At 39.8% G+C, this 16,145-nt stretch overlaps 1 protein-coding gene across 1 annotated transcript in view; it reads right to left on the bottom strand.

The window, feature by feature from the left end:
* The window catches only part of LIX1 (limb and CNS expressed 1), a 52,047-nt gene extending 37,293 nt beyond the window's left edge, over positions 1–14,754 (bottom strand). The window contains exon 1 of the mRNA XM_033179044.1: positions 14,377–14,754. Coding sequence (XP_033034935.1) covers positions 14,377–14,458 — 82 coding nt within the window. The 5' untranslated portion in view covers positions 14,459–14,754. The remainder of the gene's footprint in view (positions 1–14,376) is intronic.
* Between the last annotated feature and the right edge of the window lie 1,391 nt (positions 14,755–16,145).

Genomic DNA, 16,145 nt, shown 5'->3' with positions numbered 1-16,145 from the left:
AGCTCCCAAACTATTCTCCTGCATCTCCAATTTATTTTATCAGACACTGCCATTTGGATGTTGCAAAACCTCAACATATTTTCAAACTCAACTCATTTTCTTTTTCATAAACTCTTCTCTTCCTCTGAATTACTTTTCTTTCTCCTGAGTTACAAAAAAAAAAAAAAAAAAAAAAAAAAAAAAAAAAAAAAAGTGATGTTATCATCTACCTAGTTACCTAAATCAGAAACTGGGCATAAACCTTAAACTTCATTTCCTCTTTCAATATCTAATAAATGCCCAAGTTTCTCCGGGCACGGTGGCTCACGCCTGTAATCCCAGCACTTTGGGAGGTCGAGGCAGGCAGATCACGAGGTCAGGAGATCGAGACCATCCTGGCTAATACGGTGAAACCCCGGCTCTACTGAAAAAAACACACAAAAAATTAGCTGGGCGTGGGGGTAGGCGCCTGTAGTCCCAGCTACTCAGGAGGCTGAAGCAGGAGAATGGTGTGAACCCGGGAGGCAGAGCTTGCAGTGAGCCAAGATTTCACCACTGCACTTCAGCCTGGGTGATAGAGTGAGACTCCATCTCAAAAAAAAAAAAAAAAGCCCAAGTTTTGTCAGTTTCATATCCTGATGTCTCCCATCAGCATCAGTTTCTTTCAGTCTATACTGCCATTACTGCATTGGTTCATGCTTACTGTATCTCATCAAGCATACCACAATACCCTCCTGACTCCAACCAGCCTCCCATCCCACCTATACTCCCACTGTTTTCAGGGTAATATCACTGAATCTCATAGCTGATCAAATCACTCATATCTTCAAATCCTTCTGTGAGTCCCTTATTAACTATGGAATGAATAACTCCTTGGCAAGGCATAGAAGACCCTGTGTCTCACTATTCTCTCTTGTCCTAACCTCCTCTCAAGTTCACCCTCCGGGTTCCTCACTCCATATGCTTCTTATGCTTCTCAAAAGCCAGTACTTCCATTCATCCTCCTCGAATGCCCTTCAATCCACTGTCTATCGTCTTCTTGAATGGTACCTACTCTTTTTCAAGACTTGCTTCCAGCATCAGTTTCTCAAAAACAAAAACAAAATAATCTCAAAGCCTTTGCTAATGAAAGTGTACCGCCCACCCCCAAGAAACATCATGGATATCACTTGGGAACTTGTTAAAAATGCAGAATCTGAGGCTCCACCTAAGCCTTCTGAACTATAATCTCCTTCTTAAGATTAAAAAAAAAAAAAAGCAAAAAACCTAATGCATGTTAAAATTTGAGAAGCCTTGCTGTAGGGAGTGATGATTCCTATCCTCCTTATGTACCTATTATATGCATTTTCCCTTTTCATCCTTACAGCACCCCCTTGAAATAGGTATTATCATCCACAGCCTACAAAGGAAAAAAAAAAGGAAGTTGAAGGTGTAATCACACAGCTACTAAGTCTTGGACCTAGGATTTTTAACCTAGTTTTGCCTCTACAGTCCATGTCCTTGGTTCATCCTGAGTTACTCTGTAATATAATAGAACTTAAGTTATTTTCATGCTGTCTGTCTGTAATATAAACAATGCTCATTAGAGAAAGAATTATATCATTTCCCCCACAACCCCTGGAACATAGTAGAAACATAATAAATGTTTGCCAAGTATTTGAATATTATCAAAAGTATAGAAGATGGGCTGCATTTGTCAGGCTGTTGGTAGTGTAGGTATGGAAGACTTCCCCAAGAATTACTTCATTTACCTTTTTCTGTGGGCCATTTTCCCGACACTTGTTCTTGACAAAGTCAAATGAAAGAAAAGACTTTATTTGTACATTTTCAAACAAGTCATATGACGTGTTTCCAGCTTGGAACTGTCCTTCGTAATGAGCAGTCCATGTGCATGTAAACACACATCCGTATCATCAATCTTCAACCAACTGCTCTGGTTTAAGCAATGGTGTAAATAACCACAGACTGGCTCAGGAGGGGCTGTGACTGAGCCTCTCATTCCAGCCCTTTCTTTCAAGGAACAAAGGAGGGATCTCAAGAGAAATAAGAGGCAATGACAGAGACTGCTGAGGGGCTTGGTTTCCCCGGTAGAGGGACATGAGCCTTCTGGCAAGGCCAGGTCTCTACCTGATTGTGCCTCCCACCTCAGGGTCAGGAAGCTACAGTCAAAAACATATTATCTTTGGCTTTGCATTATTTCTCCAAAAGTTTAGTAAAGTTCTTTTTGAAATGTTTCTACTCTCTCCCAGTGGACACTAAAGGGAAGGGGCTTTATCCACAGCCAGGACAAGATAAATCAGTCATACAGCGAATCTAGACACTGGACACAGGTAGCAGTGACTCCTAAGCCAGAGCTCTGGAGAAAGCCGAGAGGTAGCAGTTGGGCTGACGCTGAATTAAGGATGAGCTGAGCAACACTTCTGGTTCTGCCTTTAACTTTCACAAACCATCTTTTGGGTTTGCTTTTGTCAAGGTAACTGATGTTTAACTGATAAAGTTACAATAAAGAAGCAGAATATCAAATCCCTTGCTGAGGCAAGGGACATAAGAAGTAGAAGGAGAGAGAACTGTTAGGAGGAGTATTAATAATATCATGAAATCCAGTTCCTTTTTGTGATTTCTATCAGCTTATAACTGCTCACAGTAAAGAAAGCAGTGTACCTCTGAAGTGACTTTGCAGATCGAGATTCTTAATTCATTCTACTGCCCCTCATTGCTTTCACTAACACAGCGATAGGCCCCTGCAGGAGTTTTAAATATTTTGGTTTTCAATAACAAGAAAATGTACTATGTAGTTTATAGACATTAGTGTGGCTACTTTCTTCTTCACTGTGTTTTGAAATTCGAACACAACAGTTTTCAGAGTAGTATTACATCCCCAAGCAAGTCTCTTTGTAAGTGAGGTTTTCATTTTCCCCTTCCTGAAGCTTCCTTTTTTAATTATAAAGTTCAGCATTGAGGCTTTCCCAGTTAACTGATGAAGACATCCAGCAACATGGAACACCTTGGTTATCTAACCCTTGACCCTCTCCAGCATAAATTCATGATTGGCTTCAGCCTGGACAGTCTCATTACACCTCCCTGCACACATGTTGCTTATTCGTTATCTGTACCTTGGTTCAAGTTCTCCCTCCTATTTTGTGTGTTTGGTCCCTCCCCTTCCTTCCTTCTATCCAGTTTACTCCCACACTTCAGGGGAAACGACACCTCCTCCATTGTGCCTCACTCACTGGCTCCTTCCCACTTGCACCTCCTTTTCTGAACTCTTATTCCGTGAGTGGCCCTATGTCTTAGCACTTAATCTCCTATAAACCATGCTAATAAAATGGATGTGGTGCTCCTGGCTAAATGTATCCAGTTAGACTTGGCTGTACTTTCTTCTGGCCAGAGGAATGAAATGCCTTGTGTTAACAATTCTTCTTATAGAATACAGTTTTCTGTTATGTAACTCACAGCAGACTGGCATTCTAGAGGGTAACAACTCTGGCTCATTCTTCTCTGTAGCCTCCTTGATATCCAGCACAGGCTGGATACTCACCTAGAAGCAGTCATTGAATTCATCTGGAATCCAAGAAACCTCGACATAGTCTAAAGAGCTTTAGTGCAACTGAATGAACATGTAGAAAGTAAGTGAAGTCCCTGTGATCCACGGTGCGGTCAGGACTTAATTCTGGAATAGGAGGTTTCATGGATAGATGACCATGGTGTTCACACAACATGGGTGTGTTGGTGGCAATCATGTCTCAGCTGGAGATGGCAAAGTGGGTAGAGAGAGATGAAGCCTGGTCAGGGTAGAAACATGGTTGCTGACTGCCTACTCATTTGGGTTGTGAGTAGGCAGTCAGTTGTACCTTCACAAGAACTAGTGCATAGGAAAGTCCTGAACAGGGATAATAAGTCTGTTTGTCTTGGATGCCAACACTAATTGATTTACGTACACTGCCTGAAGCACTCTGTTGAAAAGAATTGAAAAATACCATATGGGATCAGTGGAACAGAACACCATAATTAACCTGCGATGTGGCATTGGCATGTCTATATGCTGACTCTGACCTTGATGCTATGAAGTAATAGAAAAATCCAAGACAGGTCTCGGCCCACGGAGATTTACAGTCCAACTGGAGAAATAATATATTCATCATATAATTAGTGAACAAAATATTAGAGTGCTAAAGTGTGGAACAGGGACGATATTAAAGTGACGTGTAAAATGTAAAATTTAGGCAGAATAATTAAATAAATGCAAAGGGAAGAGTAGATGAATGTGGGCTGAAAAGGTCAGGAAAAATTTGTGTAGGAAAAAGGCCTAAGCTGAGCCCTTCTCAGAGGAATGAGGTTGAGGGAGGGATGGGGGAAGGGAGAGAAATAATGATACTCCCACTGAGGAACTGTGTAGGGAGCAATAGGAAAGAGTGCCAGTAGGAAGGGATATGATTTGACAAGAGACAGGGTGAGAGGACTTAACTTATTTTAATAACTGGATGTGAACCCCATTGCCCTGGTGCCCCAGCTTTACCCAAGCAGGTGAGAAGGGTAGGAACAGAGTCCCTTGTCCTTTGCCCTTGCCGAAGGTGCTGTGCTGCCTGTGCTGGCTTCATCCATGAAGAGGTGGAGCCAGGAGGAAGGGCCTGGATCTCCAGAGATAATGTGCGGTTGCTCTCGTATATCTGGGTGAGCCCAAGGTAGGACATTTCTCTGAGAGGGGCCTGGGCAGAAAAATCCACTAGAAGTGAGTAGGAGATGAGTAAGCAAAAGAGTGTTCCTTCTGCAGCCTGGAAGGAGATGAAGCCCCTTCAGAGAAGGACATCAGTAATTGGACACCCAGAGGGCATCATCAGCAACATTCAGGGCTTATCATGTGTGTATATAGATAATTATATTTTTATTCTCACAGATTGGACACAATGCAGATGCCAGTAAGGACATATAATCTATGTTTTCATAGGGAAAGTTTGAGATGTAGAGATGTAGAGAGTTTAAATGCTCTGTGGATTATAGGGTTTGTTATAGAAGAGTCCTCAAATACAGGCATGAGTTCATTACACAATAAAACATGCACTGAATCTTGTCTCTCCACTTTTTATCAACAGACAGGCAGTTTCCTTAGTAGTTAAAAAAACTGTTCTCTGAAGCTAGACTGTCTGGGTTTGAATCCTGTTTCTATCACTGCAAGATATCTAACCACCCCATGCCTCAGTTCTTCATCTGTGGAATGTAGTGTCTATATCACCAGGGTGCTGTAAGGCTTAAAATGGAAAATGCTCAGAAAAGAACTTCACACATAGTAAGTACTAGAGTGTTAGCTATTATTTGTGACTGGAGGAGGTAAAGGAAGAAAAGAAAAGGCATGAATATATGTTTTCATATTGCATCTTTGAAACTATTCCTGTATTGGAAACTAAGTCATTAAATAGTCTAAAAATAATCTACAACCTGAGGATTCTCTAATTGAACACATTGTGCTATTTATTTCCAAGATAGGTGCAGAGTTCAGGGATAGAAAAGAGAAAGATATTTGGATAACATTTCACTGGTAAAGTTTGAACTCCCTGATAGCCAGAAAATAATGGATAAAATGCTACATGTCTCAAAATTTGAAAATGTGGATTTTTTTGGTCCCAATTTTTCACTTTCCAATGGATGCTAAAGGCAATAGACCTGCTCCTAGCAAAAACTACCATGAGGAGCTAATCTTATTTTAAATTAATTTTCATAACAGTGTATGCTTCAGGAAAGTAGAAACAATATAGTTCATTGCTCAGTTCAATTACCTAATATGACACAAGTCCTGCATAGAAGACAGTCATTTGTTCACAAAAAGGGATCTTAAAAATCCATTATAAATTTGATAGAAAAAAAAGAACAAATTTCTTTAAGACTTACATGAGGAAATATTCTAGCTGGGTAGAATTTCCCTTGTCAAAAACAAAGACAAATTGGAAAGGCTGCCATTTAAGGATAAATCATTAAGAGGCTTTCAAGATGATTACCATATTTCTTTCTTTTCTTTTTTTTTTTTTGAGATGGAGTTTCGCTTTTGTCACCCAGCTGGTGTGTAATGTCACTTTCTCAGCTCACTGTAGCCTCCACCTCACGGGTTGAAGTGATTCTCCTGCCTCAGCTTCCTGAGTAGCTGGGAGTACATGCGCCTAACACCAACCCAGCTAATTTTTGTATTTTTAGTAGAGATGGTGTTTCACCATGTTGGTCAAGCTAGTCTTGAACTCCTGACCTCAGGTGATCCACCCGCCTGGGCCTCCCAAAGTGCTGGGATTACAGGCGTGAGCCACCGTGCCTGGCTGCCATATTTCTAAATTGATTCTCTGCCTCTGAACAGATGGATTTATGTTATGTAATATTTTAATATAACCTTTAATTAAATTATCCCTAGCAGGCGATATTTTAAAATAAAGTTAATTAGTATTTTGTATTTTAGCAATCCAATCACGTGCAACTTGTTTTTACCAATGTTACTTCCTAGTTTTCTTGAGGAACAACAGGAAAAGGACCCCTACATAATTTAAAGGGTAAGCTCAATATGTGACACAAATTTACCATTCATCAAAATGAGTTGAAAAATGCGGTACCTTTGGGTCTTGCGCTGGTCTTAGCTGAACCCCAGGACACTGACAAACAGAGTTGCTGTCTAGTTGTTTATAACCATACTCAGCCTTCGCCAAGTTTTGGCCAGGCTAATGGAATCTTGTGGACACACAGGGTACAACATGTAGGAATCACCGGCCCCTTTTCTTTTGTGTAGTCACTTTTAAAGGTAGCCACAACACACAGCAGGACTGAGACAGCTTGGAGTCTTGCTTTGTTCCCAGCAGAGGGACTTTCCTTTGGTAATGCTCCCAAGTCAGAGCTTAACTCTTCAGCAACTGGAAAGCTGGTTGTGTTTCTTCTTTTGTTTGCTTTTTTTTTTACTTCTTTCATGCCCACCCCTTACCCCAAACATTTTCCTGAGGAAATCATGATCATTCAGGTTGTTTTACAAAGTTAACCTCTCAGGAGACTCTGCAAAACATGCAAAAGGGATATCATTCTTTTTTGTTTAATTTTCACCTTTAAAATTTAAAACCAATGAACTGTAAATCCTTTTAGGGGAAAATTTAAATAACACTTATTTTATGTATATTCGGAAGCATGGGGTAATTTTTTGAGGAGGGAGGGGAAAATTAATGAAGATGTAAGAGGGAATCACAAAGACAAATTAAAGTAAAAAGTTATTAAGTATCCCATAGTTAAGCAGCACGCCTGATTTCACATGTGTGGTTTATATGTGCACATTGGGTCAGATGATGTCATCCAGTCTCAAAAACTGCATAAAATAGAAGCCTGATGTACCCTATTTATCCAATCAGAAAGTACACATCTTTCTCACATTCTATTGGATAATGACATTACACTGTATTTAAAAGAAACTTTAGGGGACCAATGATTTTAGACAACCAATAAAGGATTAGTCACGCTGGTTGCTCTGCTGATCAGTTCTTCTTAGTCAAAATGGTCAAATAAGTGTAACTGTGGCTTTGTATAATGCATCTTCCTTCCCTGGAAACAGTCATTAGAAGAATGCTCAAGATCCTGCCACAGCTATCTAACCAGGGTCTATGTACAAGGCACAGAGTTTGGCTCTAGAGAGCATGGTGCATGCATGGCTTTGGTGACTCACAGTTGGGGGTAGATCCAGTGGATGAATGTAAGAATGGGCAATTTAAGCCATTGTGCCAACATGGCATATGGAATGATTCTGAGAGAGTGTGATAGGGCCAACCCATGGCAGAGCTCTAGCCGAGCGGGTGTGTTTGTCTTTGGAGCCCTGACTTTCTTGATGCTCTGTTCTCTTTCATCTGACTGTCGGCTTAACCCTGCATGTAATTAGCCTGTGATAATGGAGTCAGAGGATAAATGACCTAAAAGGGTCTTGGCACAGTTTATTTCATCGTAAAGGAGAACACCTGACAATGGGGAGAATCATCCCCCCTTTATTGGAGGAAGAAAAATCAACCAATTGGCAATCCAAAAATGTCTGATTGTGCACCTGCTAGGTGTGTGTCCCTGTGTGAGGTACCTGGGGGTTACAGGAAAGTACAAGGTACAGCTCTGCCCTCCTGGAACTTACAACTTAGGTGTGGACAAAAACACCCCAGTGAAGCCGTAACACTTCGTACAGAGCCACATGAGGGAAATGTAAACTAAATAGCACAGGCCATAAGTGCCAAAGGAGTGGTGCCTAAATGATGGTTTCTCACAGCTGCTTAACGGGATGAGATCAAAATAGGGATCAACTGATTATCATTGCAGGAGGAAAAAAAAAGCAAAACCATAATTCAAACATTTCATGGACACCAGAGAAAAAAATATAAAGAATTATGGGGAGTGTAATAATTGTCTATTTTGTCAATATTAATCTTTCAATAGGATTCTTTTTTTTCTTTTTCTTTTAAAATATAAATGTTTTAACTACCTTGACAGACTAAACTTTTATGGGCATTTGAACATGGAGGTAAAGAAGTAAGAGCTTTTGGGGTTAAAACATCAATATGAAATGTATTACAAAAAGAAGATTCTTTTATGAAAGGCTTCTAAAGTTGTCCTACATTTCTTAAATCAATCTGTAGCACATAATCAGTAAAACCGTGTCATTTAAACAGAAGATCATAACTTAGAAACTCAGCCTTATGCATCTGTATCGTATTATGGGCTGTAACTTAACACATGAGTTTCAGAAGTTGTTAAAATTTAGTTCAGACTAACAAATCTTAACTGTTAAAAACAACAGCAACCACCACCAAAAACCTCTGGTGAGATGGGAGAGCAGTCAATGAAGAAGTCCCGGATTTGATCTCGCAGAACAGGTGTCTATCATATTTGATTTTGATCTGTTAAATCTCACTTATCTATGATAAATAAATGTACTAGGACAGATATGGCCATAAAGTGATCAAGAAGCTACCTATTTTTTCCACTTTAAAACCTGTCTTCTGGGGTTGAGACTTTTATACATTTGACTGTAAACTCTGTCAAATGTATATTTACTGAAAAAAGAAAAAGAACCAGCTCTTATGCCATTGATAGTTATACTAAAATTTACATTTTTCCCTTAGTATAAATTCAAATAAAAATAGGCCCTATAATAAATCAAGTAAAATTCGCATTTGAATAGGCTTCAGACAAACAGGCATCCATAGTTTAGATGCTAAAATTAGCAGAGTTCAAATTACTGTAATTAAGATGCACTCATTATTTTAAAATAAGCTACCAAGCACTATAAGGTTTATTTTTGTTTGGCTGGTTTTTTGTGGTTTTAAACTGTATTTTTTCAGGGGTGGTGGAATGCAATGCAATATGTATAGGGATTTTACTACACAATAATCTTTAGCCTTTACATCCTACTTCATTCCTTTCTGTGAAATGTGAAAACTATAAATTTATCAGCAAATTTATTGATTTCACGTAATGTACTAAAAAGCATGGGGTGGATAAAGTACTTGACTCCTGAGGATTCTTGCTCTCTCATGCTGCATATAGCTAGATTCATGATTACTAAGATGTTTTTAATAGCCCTGTAGTCTGGTCCAGTTTTTCCAAAGGGTAAAAAACGTACTCTTTGAAGTAAAGTATTCACCTATCTGATATAAATAAAACCTTTCATGCAGAAAAATGTTCTCCCAAATGGAAGAGTTAATGCACCTCAAATATGTGAGAAATTTGCTTCCAATTTTTCAATGCTTACTAAAGGATCCATCTTACTTTTTCATTATAAAATTTGGGAAAAAATATCAGTGAAATCTTACACGTCACTTCATAAGTCAGTGCTAGAAACCAACTCATTCTCATGGCTACAGTGACAATGAAGATACTTTTTAAACAATCTTTTTGAGAAAGTTTGCCCTGATTTTGGCCTTCAGTCAGTGAAAGTGGTTTCTCCCCATAGGCATGTTTGACATTCACAAATCTTGCATCTTATCTGAGTTGGCAAACGGTTTCTTGCTAAGAAAAACCTGCAGTTTTCCCTAACTTAGGTATCCGGATGTGTACCTCCAACCAATGTCAATATAAACTTTTCCCCAATGCAATATAAGGCCATAAACTTCCAGAACTAATTGAGGATCACTGTTAACTCCAGTGGCTCCCTATTGCAGGCATGTCAGCATGACCCAACCTGCCTCCTCAGTCTGTCACTGCCTCCCCCACCACACGGTTCTTGTATTGCCCAATTTGTCTTTGGACAAGCTGTGCTATCTCATCAAAAATTATCTTCCCCTCGGCCAGACGCGGTGGCTCACACCTGTAATCCCAGCACTTTGGGAGGCCAAGGTGGGTGGATCACGAGGTCAGGAGATCGAGACCATCCTGGCTAACATGGTGAAACCCCCTCTCTACTAAAAATACAAAAAAAAAAAAAAAAGAAAGAAAGAAAGAAATTAGCTGGGCGTGGTGGCTGGCGCCTGTAGTCCCAGCTACTCAGGAGGCTGAGACAGGAGAATGGCGTGCACCTGGGAGGCGGAGCGTGCAGTGAGCGGATATCGCGCCACTGCACTCCAGCCTGGGCGACAGAGCGAGACTCTGTCTCAAAAAAAAAAAAAAAAAATTATCTTTCCCTCTCCACTTTCTTGTCACACTTCTGTTCAAATGTGATTATTTAATGGACTCTATCTATGATCCTGGTAGAGTTCCTTTTTCTCCCCTTTGTTTTCGTAACAGACACAAGTCGAGCATCCCAAATCCAAAAACCTAAAATCCAAAATGTTCCAAAATCCAGAACATTTAATTGCTGACATGAGACTCCAAGGAAATGTTCACTGAAGCATTTCAGATTTCAGATTTGGGGTGCTAAAGTATATATAATGCAAATGTTCTGAAATCCAAAAATAATCTGAAATCTATAACACTTCTGGTCCCAAGCATTTCAGGTAAGGCATACTCAACCTGTACTGGTATTACAACACTAATGACATGGTAACTAGCACTTGTGAGAGGCAATGTCTCATAGTGTTTCAAGGTGAAGATTTGGAAGAGAGAATTTGATTCCTGGCTCTATCACATACTAGCTGCGTGACTTTGAGCAAGTCATTTTAACCTCCATGTGCCTCAGTTTCCTCACCTCTAACAACAATAGTACCTACATTGCTAGCTTACTGTGAAGCATAAATGTTTCTAGTACAGTGCCTAGCACATGATTAGGACTTGACATCTTAGCCTTACTATTAAATGGTTGAAGGAAGAGCCCAAAGATGGCAGATAAACGTATTGTGCTCTTGTAATATGAAGAGTTAACATTCAGATTAGGATCTGAAAGCATAGCTATCTTGAGGTCATATGGTGATTTCTTTTGAGAAGGTAGGCAAGGAATTGTCAAACAGCGGCAAACGAGTAGTAAGTTCAAACACTTCTTCAAAAGAGTGGACAGGGGCTGCTTTTAGGATAGCTCAGCTTCGGTTGTGATGCATGACACATGAAACGAAATTGGATATTGCACAAAGCCAAGAATGGAAGGCAACATGGAGACAAGATATACTTTGCAGAGATTCTGCCTGGTAGTGTGGAGACTTCCAGTGCTACTTGTTTTAAAAGAGAGACATTTATGCAGGGAAGAACAGTCCAGTGTCAGCTTAGATGAACAAATTTCAAATTGGGAGTCCACTTTATTTGAAACCTCTTTCCATTATTTTTCATATGAAATGTGAAACAGGGAAAAGAAAAGAAAGTGTTATGGAATTTATTTCCTTCTAGAAGAGAAAATAAAAAAAGAAATCACAACTATTGCCAGATGAATGCCTTATATAAAATAAAATGACAGATTTAATGTATTGCAAAATACCATTTGAAGAGCTTCCTTGTCTGAAAAAGCATTTGAATTTTATTTCTTTAAATGAACGTAACTATTCCCATGTGCATCTGTTTCATACCAGAAAACTCTCTGGGTGCTTTCTCTTGAAGAGAAAATTCAGTTACTATTGCTTGTTTTTAAGCAAATCAAAAGCCAACTGAGGGCAATAAATGAATTGCATGATCATTTATACTCCCTGCATTATGTATAACCAAAGAGTGAAGAGAGAAAAACTGTGTTTGCATTCATGGAATTGAAATTTAGAAAAAATTTAAAAGTGTTTTGTGTGTGCATGTGTGTGTGTTTGTGTGTTTGTGTGTGTGTGCTCTTTTGTTCAAATGGGCTGAGTTTTAAAAATTCTTTGATCAGCTTTCATCTTGTAGGAAAGTAAGGTAGCAATTTTTCTTAAGGAATTGGCAGTGATGTGCTCAAGTGCTCAGCTCTTTCCTTCTGGCAGAAAGAGCTTGGAGCGGGTTAGAGTAGAGGAGGAGCTGGGAGTGACTAGGAGGAGAGGGGACTGCTCAGAACCTGCCATTCAAGGCTGGTGGCAGCTTTTTACAGGCTGCCAATAGGAGTGTGGTGGCAGCAACTTATGGGTATGCCAAAAATGGGTCCATATGCCAAACTCTGGCGTGTGCAGCACCTACAGCTTGCCAGGGCAATGGCATAGGCTCCAGACAGACTTTTGATGTCCTGTCCCAGAAAGTAAGCAAGCCCATTCTCACTTATTCCACAAGATTGGTAAGTGATTGGATGTTTTACAGTTAGGAAAACTCCTGGTACAGAAATGTGCCATTTGGCTTACTGTCATTTAGTCATTTTGCAGATTAGAAAAGAAGGGAGAGAATCAGCAGTTTAATATTCACATCTATTAAGCCATGCAAGCAGTTGCAGAGTAGCAGTCCATTCTAGGGTAAACAGGAAATGCTCTCTGGTCAAATTTAGGTTCTGTGTTAATGAATGAAATATATAAAACAGGACACTTATTTGTTCTCCTACATAAAAGAAGTCCTGCGAAGTCCTCGGTGACAGAACTTAATGTATGCTTTATTGTAATCCTTTTTCTAGTCTATCTTCTCTTCTAAACTGTAAACAGTCACAGCAATTTAGTTCATCTAAAAAATGAGCTATACAATTTCACATTTGAACTTATTAAGTTTTTCAATGAACCAGTGAAAAATGTCCCCCTATTTTTTTAACTGCTTCCCCTATTTAAACCCTCAGCATAAGAACCCTGGTCCTATACAATTTATCCAAAGCTTGGGCAGCCCAAGAGCCCTTTTATCCCGCACTAGTGAATTCAGTTCTATTGTAGGAGAGAGACATTCTTTCCTTCCCTTTTTGCTTAAAAAACATAACAAACCTGAATAGACTCCAGGCTAGAGTAGTGGAGAGAGTGATTTTTATTAGATCTAACATAGTTATTGGCAAATGCTTAAAGACAATATTTAAAAAGAGAGAGAGAGAGAAAGAAAAGGCTTTCACTTTATGCCTTAAAGGACAGATTGGTTACAATTTAACATCTAAGAGGAAAAATTTATAGAATTAAATGGCCCAACATTCCTCTTTCTTCAACATATGAGAAATCTAAGCTAAGAGGACATCTGGAAAGGAACATTATTCAGCAATCAGAAAGCAAAAATTCAAACCATTGATGTTTTGATGGAGACAAACATAACTAGATTCACAAAGAGGAAAGCTGCAACCTATTGAAGTTAAAAAAAATTCCATATGCATTTTACCTTTTGGGAAGTTCCATAGCAAAGTTCTATTTCAGAAGCCCTTTGTAATATGAAACCCACTGTAGATAAGATACAACATGAAGATAGTCTGTTTTGCAGCAGCAGGAAATCAAATTGGTTCCAGAAACGAAGTTATATGACAAATGGTTTAATAGTATTGCTAGAATTGGAAATCTTGACTGAATTATTTTTAAATCATTAAAAAAAAGATTTTAAAATAACTTTGCCATGCTGTATAAATTGGTGGGGGGGGGGTCCCCACAGCAAGTGTTGCTGAGGTTGGGAGGCATCTCATTTTATTGGCCTTTTAACTAAAGCATTATAATCTGTTATCAAAATTTAAAAGCTCAGTGGTGATTTACTGTTAATTCTGGTTTGCAACAAAAATTTTCAGACAAACACGATACTTGAATTAACATAACTAATATGTGCTGTGGGGTATTAAACAGGTTAACAAATAATGATATATTTTAGTATCATTTCCAAGTTATTTTTAGGTTTAATTTCAGCATCAATCAGTTTTGCTTTACTTAAAAAGCATCAGAAAAAGTTCATTAGGTCTTAGGCAGGTATTGGATTATAGAAGAGACTTCTAAATAGTTAGCAAGATGTATCACTGACAAAATAACCCAGTGCCTAATGCCTGTAGGTGAAATGAAATCGTTCTTCTGACTGAAGTCAGGAACAAGTTAAAATATCACTTAGAACACAGCATACGACTGCAGAGATTTAGGAGAAATCTTACTTAAATAGGATGTGACTTGACGTTTAGGACTATTTTCTAAAAAGTCAAAAAACTTTTCCCCGTTCAGTACTTACAGTCTTTGAAGACTAGAGCCGGATCTCTGTGAGGCAAGACTTGGGCAATGATGTGTCTCAGAGATTCCAAGGTTCTGTCCATCTTGGGTCTGCCTGTGTGAGCCTCCTGTACAGAGTGTCCTCATGCCTGAATTCTTGCAGTCCTGGGCTGAATTTCTGCAGCTCATTGATGCACTGGATTACCAAAGAATCCCTTTTAACATCTGCCAATCAGACATTTCCCAGAATCTAAAGACCCCTCAGGGGGCCCTCTTCCCAGGCTCACTTATCTTTGTTGTATGCTGAGCTAATTAGCTCGAAAGGCTAGCTGACAGGCGGGTTCCCATTGCTTTCTTCTGTTAAACACACCCACCTACAGGCTAGCTGGGGAAGCTCTCTAAATTATGAAAATGGCTTTCCTCTCCAACCAGATTTTGTCTGAATGCTGTGCAGCATTCTGACTTGAGTATTTCTTCTGGCCCCTCCATCTTCAATTGTGTTGCCCCCAGGAATATGGAATCAGGAAGGTTATTTCTCCAGGAAATTTCCTGAATGACAAGGGAGCTTCCAGCTCAGGACTGCCAGCTATGGATTAACAGTATAATCTGTATAAATCTAAGTTTTCAGTATAATTCTTCTTTGGCAAAGGAGTACCATAAAGATTATGGCGCTGGGCGCAGTTTCTCATGCCTGTAATTCCAGCACTTTGGGAGGCTGAGGCTGGCAGATCGCTTGAGCCCAAGAGTTCCAGAGCAGCCTGGGTAACATGGCGAAACCCCAACTCTACAAAAAGTACAAAAATTGGCTGGATGTGGTGGCACAAGCCTGTGGTTCCAGCTACTTGGGGGGCTAAGTTGGGAGGGCTTGAGCCTGGAAGGTTGAGGCTGCAGTGAGCCCAGATTGTGCCACTGCACTCCAGCCTGGGTGACAAAGTGAGACCCTGTCTCAATTTTTAAAAAAAATCTTTTAATAACCACCTTAAAAAACATATATGTATTTGCTTGCCCTGTTTCTTTGTTTTGTTTTTCTTTTTAATAGAGTCTCATACTGGCATCCAGGCTGGAGTGCAGTGGCATGATCATAACTCACTGCAGCCTTGACTAAGGCGAGGGGCTTGAGCTCTGGGCTGAAGCAATCTTCCTTCCCATCTCAGTGCCCCAAGTAGTTGGGAGGCACGTGCCACCACACCTGGCTAATTTTTAAATTTTCTCTAGAGACGGGGTCTCACTTTGTTGCCCAGGCTGGTCTCAAACTCCTGGGCTCAAGCAATCATCCCGCCTTGGCCCCCAAAGTGCTGGGATTACAGGCATGAGCCACTGCATCCTGTCCTGAAATTTTTAATAACTATTAAATGAAAGGAAGTGAATTACATCAGAATTAATTAAAGTCAACCTTGGGAATGATTCACTTTGAAGGGTAAATAGGGAAACAGATATTCCCAGGCTAGCTGTAAGACTGTCCGTCAGGTTTTACTTGCCTCTGCCCAACAGAAGTGACTAAAATCTGGAAGCCTTGGCTCCTGAATTCAAATACAGGGCTTAATTTAGTCCCTAGCTGTATCGGTTTTTTTTTTTTTTTTTTTTTGAGACAGAGTCTCACTTTGTCATGCAGGCTGGAGTGCAATGGCGTGATCTGGGCTCACTGCAGCCTTGACTTCTCAGTCTCAAACAGTCCTTCCACCTTAGCCTTTCTAGTAACTGGGACCACAGGCCCACGCCACGGTGCCTGGCTAATTTGTGTATTTTTAGTAGAGAGGGGGTTTCACCATGTTGCCCAGGGTGGTCTCAAAC

The sequence above is a fragment of the Trachypithecus francoisi genome, unplaced genomic scaffold (assembly GCF_009764315.1).
Source record: "Trachypithecus francoisi isolate TF-2019V2 unplaced genomic scaffold, Tfra_2.0 Lachesis_group2, whole genome shotgun sequence".
NCBI classification, from domain to species: domain Eukaryota; kingdom Metazoa; phylum Chordata; class Mammalia; order Primates; family Cercopithecidae; genus Trachypithecus; species Trachypithecus francoisi.
The sequence above is the reverse complement of the archived record's forward strand: the minus strand, read 5'-3'. Positions and strand labels throughout refer to the sequence as shown.